Source organism: Brienomyrus brachyistius, chromosome 2 (genome assembly GCF_023856365.1).
Source record: "Brienomyrus brachyistius isolate T26 chromosome 2, BBRACH_0.4, whole genome shotgun sequence".
NCBI lineage: Eukaryota > Metazoa > Chordata > Actinopteri > Osteoglossiformes > Mormyridae > Brienomyrus > Brienomyrus brachyistius.
In genome coordinates this window covers 6,177,129-6,195,970 of record NC_064534.1, presented here as the reverse complement: position 1 = coordinate 6,195,970, position 18,842 = coordinate 6,177,129, and the positions used below count along the sequence as shown (strand labels likewise).

The window sequence follows — 18,842 nt, the reverse complement described above, 5'->3', positions numbered from 1 at the left end:
TGCACAAAATGCCGACCGGAAGAACTGCAGGGGGACAAACTCCCACTCACCCTGGATGAACCAATCGGCTATGACTCTGAAGAATCCACTTCCGTTCATTAGCTCGTCTTTTTCCGTGTACAGTGGGGAAGTGCACCCAGCAAAAGAGGCAGCTCGTTGTCTGGGTACTTATTGTTCAAAATCCAATAGTTCTGATAGTTCTAGTGTTGTTGGTCACGTAGCTTCCAACTTCATGCGTTCTGTTGCAAAATTCTGTCAAAATCTAAATATCTACACAGGTTGTGTATTTTGGCATACTGCTTTTGATTATAAGAATTCCCTTTTATGAATATGTTGCCTTTGTTTTTTTGTCTGCCATTGTAACATGTCGGTATAAAAGCTGGTATAACGTTGTGTGGAACCTTCCTGAAAAGGGCAATCACAGAATGCTGGTCTATGCAATGATTATCCTGCCTATGCTCAAGCTGTATCGGATCTGGCTTTTAAAATTAAGCCATTTCAAACTGAAATATCGTTGCCTTACTGTCAATACCTATGAAGTTGGCATTTGAGCAACAAGCAGCCTATGGCATGGATAAAGCTTTGTAAGTTCAATTTTTAAGCACGATTTTCATTTGTTCTGGCACTCCATTATGTGTATAACCCCATAGGCTGTGTATTGATCAGATTTTTTTTCTGTTTTCAACTTGTTTGTGGAATGTGAACATGTTTGCTGTTGTCTAATCCATCGCAGGTGTCTGTTTTATTGAATATCAATAAATACCTGGAAGAATTTAGTACATTCCTGTCTAAATTCAGGCAGTCAGAATACAGCTGAAAGACCAATAAATGAAAGAAAAGTGTACGTTAGCATGCTAACCACTGCTTCCAGGTGCAGACAGATAACCTGCTCAGTACTTTGTCAGTTTATCTGTTTACGAAACAAGCTGAAAACCACAACTCTTCACATCTGCTTTAATGATATTTCCACCTGTAAACGAACCTGAAGTTTTGTGTTAGGACACAACATGTGGTGTATTGGTTAAGGAATCATAATTGCGGTAGGATTTTTCATTTAAATAAGGGCAAAGCAATTAAAAGACTGTTGCTTTACACTCTGAAACAGATATCTGGCAAGACAGCTGTGTAATGGGGTAGAATTTTAAACCATGTGAGTTGCTCAGAATGGTTTATTGTATAGTGGATAAATGTTGCTCCGCTTTATGGCATAAAAGAAACCTAAACTTGATAATTATCACTATTACTTTCACACAAACCTCTCACACAAAAATACCTCTCACACAAACTCCCATCTGGTAGACTGGCTGAGGAACAGTTTTTACCCCACCTCCATCACACGCCACTGATCTTGAACATTTTGATGCAATACCTCACATGTGCAATATCCATATTTATGTGCATTTAGACCACTGAAAACCAGTGAATTCGCCTCTGAATTTACTTACAAACTTACCAGCACCTTATTTTGTGTATGTATGTGTGTGTGTGTGTGATATTAGCAGTATAGTTATTACTTACACCATCATTTTTGTATTCTAGTACACAAAAGAAAAGACATCTGTTTGTACGCTGATGTTGTTTTTGTGAGTTAGCTGTAAGGATATCGTGACATTCTATTTTATTGTTTCTTCCTTATCATTTAATTTTAATTATAGGAATTACATGCTTTATTCAATGCAAAGAAAAAAGTCTAGATTGTTGTGTACAAAATAAACCCATAAGTACTAAGAAAACACTCAGAAGGGGAGAAATTAGTTAAAAGAATGTGTGTGTGCGCGCGCGTGTCTACATATTTCCGACAATGAATGCTACAGGTTTCAGGAACGCTACGTGGAATAATATCAAAACACTTTTCTTTAAATATTTATAGTTATAATTTAAGGGGAATACAAAGATTTCTCAGACTTTTCGTTTATCCTATCCTGTAACACAGTTTTAAAAGATGGAATTTTTTCATAATGGAATTAGTTTTTTAGACATGTGATCGGTTTGAAAGGACAAAATTCACCGCAAACTACACACATTTATTACTAGAAGAAACCTGCCCCCTAGTGGCGAGTTTATGTAGTGATTAGTAACGTACTTAGCTGTGTAAGCCTTGAAAGACAAATGCAACTAAAGATAGGCAATGAAAGCGGCTTTTGTGGATTCATGGTCAGCATTAAGTTAAAGACTGATAAAGGCTGAATGACAGAAGCTTCACAGTTGACCAAACCCGAGGAGAAACATAATAAATGATAGCATTTTTGTCACCATTGCATGTGTGGCTTTCTGTTCCTTGCACAGCAGAGCCATTGTGAACATGGGATTTGCATGCACTTGTGACCCTGTGGGGGGAGGGGCGTGAGTCATCCTTTAATGACCCCACAACAGGAAGCGAAGCGTCTGAGTCCTCGCCTGGGCCTCGTGCCTGTAGAATCCGATTCCTGCATGTGAAACTGGCCACTGTGGATCTGCATTAGTCTATGGCAGTGTTTCCCAATCCGGTCCTCTGCAATCTGTAGACAGTCCGCGTTTTTGGGAGGGATCAAAAATGTGGACTGTCTGTGGGTCCCCAAGGATCGGGTTGGGAAACACTGGCATAAATGTAGGTCTCCTCGTGGTCATATGTGACCTGCAGCCTTCACACGGAAAATCATTCGATGAGATAGGAGACTGTGACTGGTGTTCCACCAGGCTGCAGAATGCTGGGTGTTTTGCAGATGCATTGGTTAATTTCCGAAAATGAACTATATATAATTTTTCACGACCCTTCATATTCGCACATTCTGTTCGCATGTGAAAAAAATGGAAGTGGTTAAATTGATGAGATCCCCCATTGATCTGCTGGTACCGTCACACTCTCCCCAACCCGGCCTTTCACCAGCCAGGGAAGTTTTTGTGTAGCATGAACCGGTCATGGAGATGAAAAGATGGGGAACCGTTACTTTGGGGGAATCACACGGAACAATAGCCTTCTCTGAAACCATGCAACGCATATTACCATTTAATCATCTTAACTCCTTCTGTAAGCAATGGTGAAAAGCCATTTGATATGAGTAGTGCGGCATATGTCATTGCATGTCAAAGCATGTCATATATGAGTGGTATACGAAGTACCTCTGAAAGTTCGTGGAGATAGTTCCAGAATGAGTTTTTCATGTATCTGTCAAGTGTCCTTTATATACCAAGTAACTGTTCATACTTCGCACGGCAAATGAACCTTGCTTGTTACTGCATAGATCTTTTGCTGAAGAATGACTGGGCTTGATAGGACAAAATTAATCGCCATAACCTGCGTCACGCGACCACAAACTTTAAACAAATCAGCAACGTGTCATTACACGATTGTCCTGAAGAGGGAGGCAAAGCCTAAGTTTCAGATGTGGCACGAGTTGGGCTAAAGGCTTTGAGGTGCTTTGTGTGGTGCCAGCGATGCGTCCAGAAACATTGGAGATTCACGATAAGAACAGTCGAAGCCCTTACAAAACATTATCACTGAAATCCATATAACAGCTGGTGTTTTTTTTTTTTTTTTTTTTTTTTTTTTTTTTTTAGTTTTGGTCTATTATATAAAGAACTGCATACATATCCGTTTTTCTCAGAAGCCTTTCGCTGTAGCCCTTCTATACAATAAATTTCATTTGGTGAAAAACACAAATGACTAGCACAAACTTCTCAGCACGTTTAATGTTGTGCTGAAAGGAAAAAAAAAGACTGCCGGCAGGCGATTGCCTGGGGCACCCAAGCTAAGCCGATTACATAGTACATTGCAACAACAGATCTCCTTTATTTGTGTATTGTGTTTTTCCACAGTAAAGTGAAAATAAAGGAATTGTGTTTGTTACATTCTCTTTGTTGATATTATTAATTTAGATTAAATGCTAAAATAATGGTATAAATTTTACCATGACAGGCGGGGTGCTTTAGAGGCCCCTTGGGCTCTTTTTCCTAGGGGTTCCCCTGGTGTCCCTAGAATTGCTTCTGGGCTGGGCATCTAGTAGCCTGTAGACTACAGTGTCTGTGTACAGCCTTATCAAATGAGGGCATATTACCTGTTCAACAGACTCATTCTGTCAGCTGGTTTCTCCCAAGCCTCTTATTACTTACGAATTTGCATTTTCGTTTATTCAACATTTGCTGAAACCATCCAGGTGAATTTTTATTCAATGGTCCAACTGCTTGGCACTTGTTGGGATGGCATCAGAACCTTCATGTCTTGTGTAATGAATAACATCAAAGGACCTCGCTCATGGTGATAAATTACTCTACACGTGTTCTTACACATGCAATGTGGTGATAATTTGGTTTGAAACAAAATTCATCTGAGCAAAAAGGTAATGAAGTGAAACATAACCCACTGAATTTACCAGAGACAACTGTGATGTGTTTTTTTGTTTTATTAATATTTTTATATATCTACTGACAAAATAGCCAGAATACAATTAACATAATTAAAAAAAACAAAGAATGAGTTACATTGTCCATTAATTATGTCTTATACAGGCATGAAATGATGTGCTAGAAAGCTGATGGGCAGGTATCGACCTTCCATTTTTGACATTAAAATTTACATCCACACATCCTTAAGTAAATCATTGTTTATGTTCTCTAAATATTATGTACATTAGTATCTACAATATCTATATAAACAATTTCAACACAATTCGTACACACCACAATACTTTGCAAAATAACAAAACATTAAAGGACAATAAAATGATTTTTAAAGCACTAATTTACTCACACAATAAAAACACAGAACATTTTTTATTTAATATTTTTGCACACTGGTCTTAGTGTCACAGAATCCACATTAAACTGAACCGAATCCATCTAGTGCAGCACAAGAATAGAAAATAGTGGCGTAAACTAGATAAGCTGATGAGAGAGACGTAAGGAAAAGCAGCTAATGTGAATGAGGATCTTCATCTTGCCTGGTAGAGGCCACTTGGTCCGTTTGTAAAGCGAGGACTCGATCCTGCAGAGCTGAATTGTGGGGGCACACTGCGTGTATGGGGGAGCCGTCTCCTAACCTCCAGAACCATGCCTTCCATAGAACCTATTTCCTGGTTCCCTGGTTCTATGAATGCTGTGGCTTGGCTGCTGCAATAACCATACACCTTACAGATCGTTTCACTGTTCTTCTACTTCTGCGAGGTATATCCAGTGGTACATTGGTCAAACAGCTGATTTTCATCCAAGGAGTATGTTTTGACCAGTGGGGGGAAAGCCACTGTTACACTGGTCAGCACTTTTCATCTAAGTAGTCAGCCCTAATCCCACACTAACATTTAAAGACCTGTTGAGAAATGTCACACATGCGAAACCCAGATAAAACCTTAATTCGGTCTATTTTACTCCTTTTTTAAAGTAATGCATGTTCTGTTTAATTAGGAATAATGAATCGTTGAGTTTATTAAGGTGCTTAAAAATTATTAAGCAGTCTTTGAAAAAAATACATACTGCAAAACTCGCTTATCTTTAACACAGACACAAAAAAAATTCAAGAATCCAACAAAAATGACCTAGAAATTGCTGCCACCTCAGTAAGATATTTATCGACGGCAGCGCACCATCTGGGAAGCCCAATGTGCCGCAGAATGAGGACACGTCGATTTCTCTGGATGACGTCTGCTTATGTTTCTTAGCAAGGGTAAGAATTTTCCTGACACGCCGACAAAACAGACGTGGTAACGTCCTTCAGGCACATGGGCTTCCGCAAAGCAGTGACTCAGAGGGGCAGTTCCACCTCGTGCTTCCAGGGCTGCAGGTTTTTAGTTGGCCCATTTGACTGCAGGCCAACCTCATCCCCAGATCTTTACAGCGTGCTCCAAACTCTTCAGTTGGAATGTTCCGGTATTAAAACACCTAGGTAGCTGAAACCCTTACAACACCCGAGTCACTGAATGACAATCCTACAGTCAGCTCTGGCCCAGGGTATCATCTAGAAGAGGCGACGCCACTCTGATGTCCAAAAGAAACCTTTATAATGCCATTAAAGTCAACTTGAAGTTTGATGCAGCGCAAGCTGAGTCTTTAAATATTCGCGTGACACAATAATGTCACATTACAAGTCAAGTGCACTCTGTATGGAGTCCACTTCACTTCTGCTGTGCGACTGGCTAATACACGAGAAAAGGACGGAGATTACTCCTAAATAATGACACCACCTAGGCCTAACCACTGCAGGGATAAACAGACAAACTGTACAACCTTTAGCAAATGCAGCATTAGTCTAATTCACTTCTCAGAACCTATTTAAAAAAAAGAAAATCCACCAATGTCTATTCAAATCCATGACTTATTAAGATAGATACAATCAAATGCGTCATGGTCCATAGGCGAGTTCTGTGCTGCCGGGCAGATTTTCAGCTGCATCACCCGGAACCACTTAGCAAAAAACTGACCTGACCGCTGTACAGTGTCCTTCATAAGTCCCCTTAAAGCTAAAGAGCAAATCCTTTATTTACCTTTCCTGTCATTAAATAATCGATGAAAGCAGAAAAGTGTTTTCAGGAAGAGAAACACAATCTGTATAGGAAAATAAATAAATCTGCACAACAACACTGGTATCTCAATCACTTTTCTCAAAAATCTCCCAGGATTCTTTTGGTCTCCCTTTGGGTGCCAGGTGCTGTTATGTTACTGCTGAAAAATTTCTAGGTAATTTTGCAGCAAGTTGATAATTAATTTTAGGAGGATGAGTATTTTTTTGTCGTGACTATTAAGAAAAATAATCCCAGCCACCGCACACCCTGGATTTGGGAAGAAGCGCGTGACTGGGTGCGCACTGCATAAACGAGTGCAGTACGGAGTACGGCTCACAGTGTAGGCAGGACTACATCTTGGAGTCACTGCTGCGCGCTTTTGTGTAGTCGTCCTGGGTGATGAGCCGGTATGGCTTCCTCCCCTGCCTCTCTTCCACCACCGAGTTGCCCATCTCCACGTCATTGTCCTCAAGCTCATCTCGGGACAGGTACTCCACGATGCCTGCCCCGATTGAGTCCCCCAGCACATTGGTGGTGGTGCGCAAGCGGTCCCTGTGAGCAGATGCAGCAGCAGGAGGAAAGAGGGATGAGGGAGGAGGGTGGTGATAGAGAGAGGAGTAAAATGTAAGATGGTGAAGGTACAGTCATCAAGATCACTAGTCCTTAAATGGCTTTATTTCAAATTTTTTTAAACAATAAACAAAAAAAAACTGCTCACATGAAACAGATGCAGAACACAGGGAGCACACAGAGAGCACAGGGAACAGACAGAGCACACAGAACCCAGGTGGCACACAAAACACAAGGAGCACAGAGAAAGCACGAAGAACACAGGGAGAACATGGAGCACTTGAAACCCAGGGGACAAACAAAATAAAGAGGGTACACAGGGAGCACAGGGAGTACAGGGAACACAGGGAGTATACAGAATGCAAAGAGCACACAGAACACAGGGAGCACACAGAGAGCACAGGGAGCACACAGGGAGCAGAGGGAGCACACTGAGAGCACAGGGAATGCAAAGAGCTCATGGGACACAGGGAGCACACAGAGAGCACAGGGAGCACACTGAGAGCACAGGGACCACACAGAGAGCACAGGGAGCACACTGAGAGCACACAGAATGCAAAGAGCACATGGAACACAGGGAGCACACAGAAAGCACAGGGAGCACACAGAGAACACAGGGAGCACACTGAGAGCACAGGGAATGCAAAGAGCTCATGGAACACAGGGAGCACACAGAGAACACAGGGACCACACTGAGAGCACAAGGAATGCAAAGAGCACACAGAACACAGGGAGCACACAGAGAACACAGGGAGCACACAGATGCTTTTTTATTTTTCAACAGTTTGGCAAGGACACAAGGTGAGATCCTCAGTTCAGTGCAAGGAATGACATCCAAGGCTCATGTTTGTCCTCATCAGCGACCCCAAAGATACATGTATGTGTTATGGAACAGTGGTGATCTGGGAAGAGTGTATAACACTGCTTGGGGTTTGGTGGCACAGGTGAAACGCAGGCTGCTTTCCTGGAAAGTAGGGACCAAAACATTTGTAAACATTTCTTTAATCTTTTTGCCGAATAAGCTAGTTGAAGTGTGATTTTTAAGTTTTTAAGTATCATGAGACAATATTACTGTAGCACATTAAATTGCAACTGGTACAACAGGAAATGAGTTTTTATTCAGCATTGGATGTAGAAGTGCTCTGAAATTTGTCTATCCTACTTTAAAGATGTAACCAGCATTGTTCCTTTTTCTAATTATCCCTGTAACATGTGGGGAAGGGAATTTTAATTGAAGCAATGAATTTGGGCCAGCTAATTATGTTTCTGTGTTAACATAAATTGCTAAAATGCAAAAGTGAAAAAAGACAAATATGGAGCAGGACTCTGGGGCTGGTGGTGAAGTGTGTCATCGGAGCTGTGGCGATAGCACTCGGAGGGAACACCTAGCCTTAGCGACAAACAGGCCTCTCTCTGAGCTGCAGGCTGACGCCACGCAGCCATCCGGATCCACACAGTTTGTGTGCTATTGCCTTCGAATAGGGTAATGTTACTAGTTTCCAATACATAAGAAGTTATTTTGTGGAAATTTCCCCTATTTGAGTACCATCATGTGTATTGTGTAGTTCTCCGTATGTGTGGAGGACAGGCTGGTGCACTTACAAAAACCAATCAACTGCGATGATGAGGGTGATGTCATCTGTGGGCAGTCCCACTGAGGTCAGCACAATCACCATGGTGACCAGTCCAGCCTGAGGTATTCCAGCTGCGCCAATGCTGGCTGCCGTCGCCGTAATACTGTTGGCCAATGAAAAGCTGGGTCAGGGGCATGGTGTTCATTTAGCTCACATTTACAGTGTCACACGCACACCGCCAGCGTTGTCGTCATTACTTGGTCACGTCAACCTCATACTGTCTGAAACACTTATGTCAACATGTACTGTCACACTGACCTCATCATTACAGGCACAATTACATCACTGTCATACGTTTTTTAATCAGGGGCGTCGTATAGGAGGGGAAACTTAGAAGGATTCCAAGCCCCCCCCGAGTGACAGGGGCCTAATGTTTGGGGGCTAATGTGATACGTTTCCATGGGTCCCCTACTCTCTAGCGCCATCCCTGTTTGTAACACTTAAGTGATCATTGCGATGTTACAATGAACTCATCATTACAGCCAAATCACATAATAACCACGTGTCTGTAACGATTCTGAATTGTCAGATTCACATTTCTCTAATACACCAAAGTATCAGATTGCAAGGCTCTCACTTATAAATAATTTCCCGTAACTCACAAAGCACCCGCTCTACCGCTGAACACGAGAACAAGCAAATAAACAAATCAACAACAAACACTTAGACCAGCCAAAACAAACTGACTACTGCACACCAGGAGGCAGAAGTGTTGTCCAAATATCGGGCCCAACATTCTCTTCAACTGTAAGATATCTAAAGAGTCTGCAGTTAAAATATGAAGGAGATACAAATATTAAACCAAAGGTGGATTTTACGGCCTGTGCAATGCACATAAATGCCTTTACCTGATGGTGATGATCTGACCAAAGTTCATCTCCACGTTGTTGACCTGGGCGATGAAGATGGCAGCCAGGGCCTCATACAGCGCGGTGCCGTCCATGTTGATGGTGGCGCCCACAGGCAGCACGAAGCGAGTCACGCGTTTGTCCACGTTGTTGTTCACCTCCAGGCACTTGAAGGTGATGGGCAGTGTGGCGGAACTGAGCAGCACGAAGATCAGCCAGCGGGGGGGGGGTCATTTGAATAGTGAAGATGGAGGCGTCAGGGTCAGGTTAAATATGTAGGAATCGTGACAGGCGAGGTCATGTTATAAGAATCCTAAACACAGGTATCTTATAGGTCTCTGTACGCACAAACTACTTGATGGCTTGGGGAACTGAGACCAGGAACTTTACCCGACACAACCAGTCCTCACAAAATCGCCAGAGGTGGAAAGTTCAGGTTCCGAAAGTAAAAATCCAGACCAGGTTTTTGTTTCATCAACCAGTTGAGTATAAATTCTGAGTCACTTTCTCACTCAATTGGTTGGCTGAAACGAAAACTTGGTCTTGATTTGTACTCTCTGAACCTGAACTTGGCACCTCTGAAAATCACTACCTTGATTTGAAGCAAAATTCCACTTTTCTTTTGTGGGACAATTAGGATTTTTTTTTTCCTGGAACCAGGGTTAATCGAATACAGGGTGAGGGGGGACCTGGAGAGTGTGGGGATACCTACCTGGACGACGTGCCCAGGGCAGTGATGAGGGCCTGCAGGAGTCCAGCGATGAAGATAAAAGGGTTCTTTCGCGTGATGAGGAAGTACAAGGAAGGCAGAACCATGACCCCGTGGATGAAGAGGCCGAGGATGACCGTGATGGTGTACATTCCCAGCTGGCCACCCATGGATGTCAGGTCGTCCATCTCCACGATCTTCCCCGCGATCAGGAACAAGATGCCAATGGGTGCATACCTGTGGAAGGTGGGCGGCAGGCCAGGAGGAAAAACAAGCATGTTCCCAGTTTATCTCTCCCTCCAGGAAATACACAACACTACTTTAGTCACTGATGGATTCAATTATTACACTTATTGCACTTCACTGTCATCACAACCATCGAGTCCACAGTGACCAAAAAACATTGACTTTCCCTTCATCTTGACCCTATTATGCTGTCTAAAGTGTAATATCACATTTTCATTGTTTTATTTATGTCAGGTGGCACGGTGGTGCAGTGATTAGCACTGTTGCCTCACACCTCTAGGACCAGGGTTTGAGTCTCCACTATGGCTCCATGTTTGTGGAGTTGGCATCTTCTGCCCGTGTCATTGTGGGGTTTCCCCCTATAGTCCGAAAACATACTGAGGCTAATTTGAGTTCCCAAATTGCTTGTAAGTATAAATGGTGTGTGAGTATGCTCTGCGATGGGCTGGTGTCCCATCCTGGGTTGTTCTCTGCCTTGCGTCCTTAGCCTCTGGGATTGGCTAAAGACCCCTCGTGAATAGAACAAGCGGTTATAGAAAATGGATGGATGGCATTTACGTGATTATGAAGTAAATCCGGATGATTGTTTGGGTTACAAATGCCATTCCTTTCTTGGGTCGTTAAGCTAAGACCTGCTCCAGATCTGCTTCCTCCACCACCTCCTACGCAAACGACCGTCAAATGCCTGCCTGTACCTCCCACACAGACTTATCGGGCCTGTCGATTCACTCACCACATTATGACGGCCACTAGCTTCATGATGGCCTCGTTGAGGCAGTCGAAGAAGTCCCTCAGTCCTTGGCCCTGCTCCTTCATGTTGCCGATGATCAGGCCAAAGCACATGGAGAAGACCACCAGGCCCAGCGCGTTCAGACCGTTCACACTGCCCGGCAGAGGCACCACCTCCTCACGTATCACTTCCTGCGTGATGTTGGTCATGTTGAAGATGGTGTCGTTCACCGTCACCTTCACGTGCACCACCCTCTTCCCATACTGTGTCTTAAACTGAAAGAATAGAGACAAGGAATCACATTAAAGACAAAACGTCCAAACTGGGGCTCAGTATAAATGTATTTTGTTCATTTGCTGGTTAATGAAGGTGTACTCTAGCAAGACTGACTGTAATATCCTTCTACAAAGAGGAGGCACTGGGTTGCTATTCGTCTGTTTAATTCAATGCTTACTTTACTATTTTCAGAACAGACACTGACTTTTCACTATTTTACAAGCTGGGCTGTTCCAACTAGGAGCTTTATATAAATTTTTAAATAAACAAGGTCACTAACTGCAGTTATAATTATCGAGGCTTTTACAGGGACGTGACTCCCTGGTATCATGTGATTTCCTCTTGGTGGAGTTATTTGCAAGCTCAGTCTGACCGGGCAGTAAGGAGAAGGGGAAGGAAAAGACGATGAAAGAAGACAGAAAAGGGGAAAGTGTGTGTTTTACCTGCTGAGTACAGGCCTGTACCAGGTTTGGAGGAAACATGTTTCTGAAATATAAAACAGAACAGGGAATAAAATAAGACAGGAAGCAGCCAGTATGGCAAAGGGAAAACTGGTGAAAAGAGATCTAGTAGATGGGAATTGATTACAGGGAAAAAATGAGGAAAGGAGGCCTAAAAACTGAAGAAAGGAGAGGCAGCAAAGAGTCTGTCAGCTTCATGCAGGGCAGCTCTCAGCCTGTAGTGTTAGAGGAAGCAGGAGCTGGGTTTGGTACCTGATGAGGTCCAGGAAGGCGTCAGCAGGGCTGACTTGCTCGATCTTCTGCTGCTTGCCAAACTCAGCCTTGGAGCCCTTCCCCGGGTGGATGATGAGCACCATGATGATCCCGATGAAGACGGCCACGAAGGTGGTGGTCATGTAGTACACCACGGCCCGCACCCCCATCTTGCCCGACGACCGGCTGTCCAGCGCCGCCATGCCTGGCAGGAGGCGTAGTGAGAGAGACCGGCTGAGACGCTGCCTACGCCGTCTGGGGGCTCAAGGAGGCCTAGCAGGGGCCGAGGTCTCGCTCTCCTGCCTATGGGCATGGCGATGAATTTTGAATTTGAAGGAGATTTACTGGTTCATTGGAGACGGAGCAAAGACAGGATCAATGCAGCGCCTCAGAAGGAGCTAGGAGGGATAAAGCAGGCATTACACTGAGAGGAGGGGGCTAGGCAATGTGAATCAAGAGTAAAGAAACCAAGACAGGCCCTGGACTGCTGACGGTATCAGGTTCAGGTCCAACCACACCAGCTGTTGTCCTTTTTCATAAATGAGGGACAGGTGGGGTGTGTGACTGTGCCCTGCCATGGTTTGGTGCACCATCCTGGGTTGTTCCCTGTCTTGCGTCTCTAGCCTCCAGCATAGGCTCCCCCCGTGACCCTGGTCCTGCCCCATTCCCGCTTCCCTCCTCTTCCTCACCCCTGACTGCGTTTCCGCCATGGCCCTGCCCCATTCCCGCTTCCCTCCTCTTCCTCGCCCCTGACTGCGCTTCCGCCATGGCCCCACTGGTAACATCAAGGCCAACATCTGCTGCCACTTATATAAGAATTTTAGAAATATGTTTTTGCTGCCCTGGGCTCAGTGGCGCTCGACGCTGCCCACCTGACCTCCCTATGGTGATCCAGCAGCACATCCCAGGAACCCCCCCCCCCAAAAAAAAATTTATGGGTTCCTAGAGAATATTCCAAATTATCCACTGGAATGATCAGTTGTTGGCTTTCTCCATCTCTTTGCCCATCCTTCCTGGCCCCACTGTTCCCATTGAAGATTAAGCATCAACAATAATAAATTCTGCAGCCGGAGTTTCCAAGGTTACAAAAGGATGGGATTCCTTGGAGCTCCAATGTTGGATTCACTAGTCACCAGCTCGTTTGCATTTGGCAAGGTGACGTTCAGAGGAGAACCTAGTACCTACTTATCACGCTCAGATATTAACAAATCTCAGATATTAACAACACTGATGCTGACATTCAGAAAAGGAAAAATAAAGTGTCAGAATTGAATTTTGTCGTGTGGTTTGGGAATGACCTAGTTTTCAGAACAGGGACTCATTCCATCTTAATAGAAACCGCTTTCCCGCATTAAAACGAAATGCCAGACTGCCTTTCTGTATATGCCTGAGCTCACATCTCAGGCCTCGCAGCTTCAGGTGAGGAGACGTCCTCCCAAGTACACAGGCATCCAGTCATTCATTGCCAGAATACGACAACTAATTAGACCTTCGCTGAAATCCAGACCAATTTTTTTTTTTTCAATTTTACAATGTAATTGAAATCCGAAACGTCTTAGCGAGTTTGTTATATAATGCACAGTATTAAATATGTCTGTGTTACTAACTAATGCTGCCCCAGATAATTGACATAATGCTACATACTACCGCTGACCTTGTTCTGCTTACAGAGCCCGGCCGGTGAGCCTCACTCGATACAGCATAAAGCCTTGCCTGTTCAGCTTGCCTGTAGCCCAGGGCAATGGAAAAGGCCTGGGAAAACGTGAGCTCACGGGCATATTCAGACAGACAATTTGGCAATTTGCTTTAATGCTGAACAAAGGTTTCTTCAGTTAAGATGGAGGTAGCCCCTTTTTCGGGGGAAAGTAGGACATTCCCCAGAACACTCGACAAAACTCAGGTCTCACGCTTTCGTATTGAAGTTTCGTAATGAAACTTTGAGGTACGTTGATGCCTTTGATGCTGGAGATTGCATTCTACTAGTCCTCACCCCCCCCCCCCGGAAACCAGCCCTGGGTTTAATTTGGTGATCTTTCTCCTGGCTACTCCAGGCACGGTCAAGCCCTCATTTTCATGCAGGAACTAGGTGAATAGGACCTCTGTGTTCTGTAGCTGCGTCCATCTCTAACCTTTAGCCTCTAATCTTCTCAACCAAGTGTGGTCCTGCAGAGTCAGTGAAGTCAATCAAATTCTATCCATATCTGACTTAGTCATTCCCAAAGTCTTTGACATAAACCACCTTTTTTTTCCATCTAGAATTATTCATTATTGGCTGGCTTTTGTTTTAACATAAAGTATTCATGGGTACTGGTGAGGACGCATCTATTCCTTGTGAAATTCATGCCTAATATTCCATCCTACAAGCAGAATAAGCATCAGGGAGAGAGATTGTCCCCAGCGTCTACCAAGGAGTCGCCTTTCAAAATGTCAAAGTAGTAGCAGCATTTAAGAGAGAATTAAACAGTTAAGTGTGTTTCATTTTAAATGTAAGGGCAAACAGAGAAATGTTTCATACTAAGAAGCTGCCAAAAGGCGTCTGGTAGGATAGGCATGTTTCTATGGTGCATCGGAAATGCTGGGATATCAAATCATCTCACAATCTGTTGATCGCCATACCAAGCAGCAGCCCCGAGAAAAGCCAGTAAAAAATTTGTTCTTGGAATTGAAACGGTGCCAGTTCTTTACTGGTCAGAAACAACAGTCCCCTCATTAAAATTATCGTCAGTCGAACCTTAATTACATTCTCATAAAATATCTTTTAAACAATATATGTTTGAGGGTCTGAATACCTTCTCTGTGCTGTTCATTAGAATATAGAATCAGATTGTTCTAGATGTGCTATATTTACAAAAGGGTCAGGATGAAATCTCTACTGCTGTTACCACAAGTCAGCACAGAACTGCAACTGTATGGTTTCTGTCAAAGACGAACTGGTCCTACATTTGCGCTTCTGTGTCTCCAAGTCCATTAAGCAAACTCTTAAACAAAAATAGCAAGTGAAGTCACAAATATAATTAAATGCACAGTATTAAAATCCTTTTTTGGCCACTGATGCATTTTACACCAGTGTTGTAATCAGTGCTGTTTACAACTAAATAACTGTCTGAGAGACAGCTGCACTTACCTGTAATAAGACTGGACACCAGCAGGGGGAGCACTAACATCTGCAGCATACGCATCAACATCTCACCAGGGAAGGAGAAGTACTTCACCTCACGGTACGACATCTTCAGCGGCCGCAAGGAAAACCCCAGTATTATGCCTAGAGAAACAGACACACCAGGTTAAGGACTGATGTCCTTAAAAATTATATTACATTATAGTTCTGCCTAAATGATCAGTACAGGGACCTATAACTGGTGATGGACTCATTGTGCTGGGATGGCCAGTTAGTCCTACAATCATTGTGCAGGGCAGCTATATAATAGTTGCAACTTTAAACAGATAAAATACAGTAATGTACAAAGTTTTAAGCAGTCAAAGAAATATCAGAATATATGCAAAGGAACAGCAACACGATAAAAAGAATGAGAGTTTTTCTGCTCTACAAAAAGTTACAGATGGCTAGAAGAAGACTGCTTTGCTTTCCAAGACTCTCCTATTTGTTCACCATTTAATCAATCAACTTAATTAGTAAAATAACTTGATGAGATATTGATTAGCATACATTGCATGCAACTGGTTGAGTCAGCAAATGCACGGATATTGAATAGTTACTGTAAATAATGAGGGTTACTTTGCGATGGCTTTGACGTGACGAAACTGATACATTTTGACCATCAATTGGTCAATTATAGGTTTTTTTTTTACCTTTTAAACGTTTTTTTGTCTCCTACAGACAGAGCTGCATTTCATACATGGAGGAAGAATAACTGAAAAACCCTGAGAGTTATAAATATAATTGTCCTTAAACAAAAAGGTCCCTCCCCAGTGACTGAGTGTGTACATATGCAGGGGCACCGTGTTGGGGGGGGGGGGGGTGAGAAGACAGGACAATTCCAAGGGCCCCTGAATGACAAGGGCCCTAAAAAATTGGAAAATAGTTGGATTTGTCTGAGTTGGGGGCCCAATATGCATGTGTGTGTGTGTGTGTGTATTATATTTATATTACATTGTGGGGACCAAATGTAATGACCATTTTTCAGGTCCCTACAAAGATTTGTGAATGCAATCAAATAACTAAAAATGCCAAAAGTCTTGATTTTGTTTGGTTACTTATGGTTAAGGTTAGGGCTGGGTAGGGGTTAAGGTCGTCATGTTGGGATTAGAGTTTTCCCCATAGAAATGAATGGAGGGTCCCAACAAAGATATAATTACAAACCTGTGTGTGTGTGCGCATGTGTGTGTTTGGGGTCAGACCTTGGATATACAGTAACCAAAATGTTCTTTAGGTCTTTAGGACGCATGAATCCAACAGTGAAGGTTTAGCGTCAACATCGATGGGGGCCAAACCAGCCTTAACTCCTGGCCGCAATAAAAACATATGGCACTCCCGCAGTATTGGTTGGGACATGTAACTACCCTCCATATCCAAATCGATGCTCTCGTGTAAAACACTCACCAAACAGCACCGCGGCGACCGTGAACATGACGAATGCATTCCTCTTCATGAAGTTCTTGACGTCGTTCTTGGTCATGTTCTTCACTGTCTTCTTGGCCTTCAATTGGCTCAGCTGGAGACCCTGTCTGATGAGCTCCATACGGCTCATCGCCCGCGGATCCTCCCCGTTGCTCCGGGCCATGGCTGGCACCCCCGGCGGCTACTCAGTCCTGGTCCATCATCACAACATGGAGCTTCCTTAAACAGTGAACCCTCTGAGCAGCCATTGTCATTAGGTAGTGCCTTGGTGCGTATGAGGTCTGGAACCCAACTAACATGATTAATGATGCTACACTCCAGACTGCTCCAGTGTGGTATCTATCTACCTATCCATCCAACCATGCCTACAGCCCCAGAATGGCTACAATATTCCATTCTAACTACACAACCTGCAACAGCATAGACACTATCCACCTGGTTGTTCTTACACACAGTACAAGTAAGTCCAACCTGTCTCTTTAGTAGTACTTACAGTACGATTAAGTTCAACATCCACCGAACTACTGCAGTACTAACAGTGCTGCGGAAGTTACTTAGAAAAGTAATCAATTACAGTCAGTTCAGATCCAGAGAGTACAAATCCAGACCTAGGTTTTGTTTCAACCAACCAGTTCAGCATAAAGGGTCACAGTCACAGAGGACTCAACTGGTCAGTTGAAACAAAATCTTGGTCTGAATTTCTACTTTCTGGACCTGAACTGTCTGTAATGCATTAATTTTGTAACTTCCGGAACACTAAGCATCAAAAAGGCCAACATCGAGTCCAGCGTCAGCGCCTCAGGTTCACCTATATACAACATTCACATGTGCGCTACATTTTTGCTATATTCATATGTATACTTCTCTTACAAGTACCCAAGAATGTCCAAATCTAATTTAAATGTGACCATACAGACACTTTTATAAAAAGTCTGGCAGCTGAAATCAACAGATTTAATTAAACGAATCAAATGAAAGAATTTGGCCATATGAATAATGCAAGAGACATGCAACAAATGCAACAAATTTTATTAAATGAATAAACTGAAGGAAAGCTGGCTATATAAATATGCAAGGAACATGCAACAAATTTAACCAAAAGTATCAAATGAAATAATGCCAGTGACATGCAACAAATGTAACAAAATAAATCAAATTAAAGATATTTGGCCATATAAACAATGCAGGCATTAGACCCCCCTGCAGAGAAACATGGACACACCCACACACAGCAGGTAACTAACATTCGAGAATAATAAAGGAAATCTATACTGACCCTTATCACCTGTAAAAATGAAGAGTGAAGGACTGTTTCCCTAGACTGTCCCCTTCCTGGAGAAATTTGGGCTGTCTTCAGACCTGAAGGCTGTTACTGAGAGAGGAGAGGAGAGGAGAGGAGAAGAGAGGAGAAACAGAAGTCAAGTAGCGGCGGAGTAGTAGAGTGGAGAATGGAGGTGGGGGGGCCTGTACGCAGAACGCAGGGAGTTGTGTAGAGGTGTGGCCAGGAGGGAAGATTGTGAGCACTCTGAGAGACGGTCACAGTCACACGCAGGCCACACGGCAGTGGGAGGAGAAGTTCCGCCCAAACCCTGGGGACGGAGCAGGAATGAGGCGAGGAAAAGCCTCCCTCGAGGTAGTGGATGATGTGGCTCAAGGAGGAAGGAGCTGAGAGAATGTGGAGAACGTGCCAGCCCGTCTCCCTCTCTCCTACATATACCAGCCCGTCTCCCTCTCTCCTACATATACCAGCCCGTCTCCCTCTCTCCTACATATACCAGCCCGTCTCCCTCTCTCCTACATATGCCAGCCCGTCTCCCTCTCTCCTACATATGCCAGCCCGTCTCCCTCTCTCCTACATATGCCAGCCCGTCTCCCTCTCTCCTACATATGCCAGCCCGTCTCCCTCTCTCCTACATATGCCAGCCCGTCTCCCTCTCTCCTACATATGCCAGCCCGTCTCCCTCTCTCCTACATAAGCCAGCCCGTCTCCCTCTCTCCTACATATGCCAGCCCGTCTCCCTCTCTCCTACATATGCCAGCCCGTCTCCCTCTCTCCTACATATGCCA

General features: G+C 43.8%; 1 protein-coding gene across 1 annotated transcript; it reads right to left on the bottom strand.

Moving 5' to 3' along the window:
• Nucleotides 1-4,759: 4,759 nt before the first annotated feature.
• Nucleotides 4,760-18,288, bottom strand: slc1a3a (solute carrier family 1 member 3a). The gene is made up of 10 exons (XM_048998348.1): nucleotides 18,052-18,288; nucleotides 16,758-16,966; nucleotides 15,321-15,458; nucleotides 12,197-12,401; nucleotides 11,927-11,969; nucleotides 11,211-11,482; nucleotides 10,235-10,468; nucleotides 9,523-9,717; nucleotides 8,643-8,777; nucleotides 4,760-7,022 (listed from the first exon to the last, which is right to left on the bottom strand). Exons 2-10 carry the CDS (start codon nucleotides 16,936-16,938, stop codon nucleotides 6,821-6,823), a joined length of 1,605 nt encoding a protein of 534 aa, XP_048854305.1. The 5' UTR covers nucleotides 16,939-16,966; nucleotides 18,052-18,288; the 3' UTR covers nucleotides 4,760-6,820.
• Between the last annotated feature and the right edge of the window lie 554 nt (nucleotides 18,289-18,842).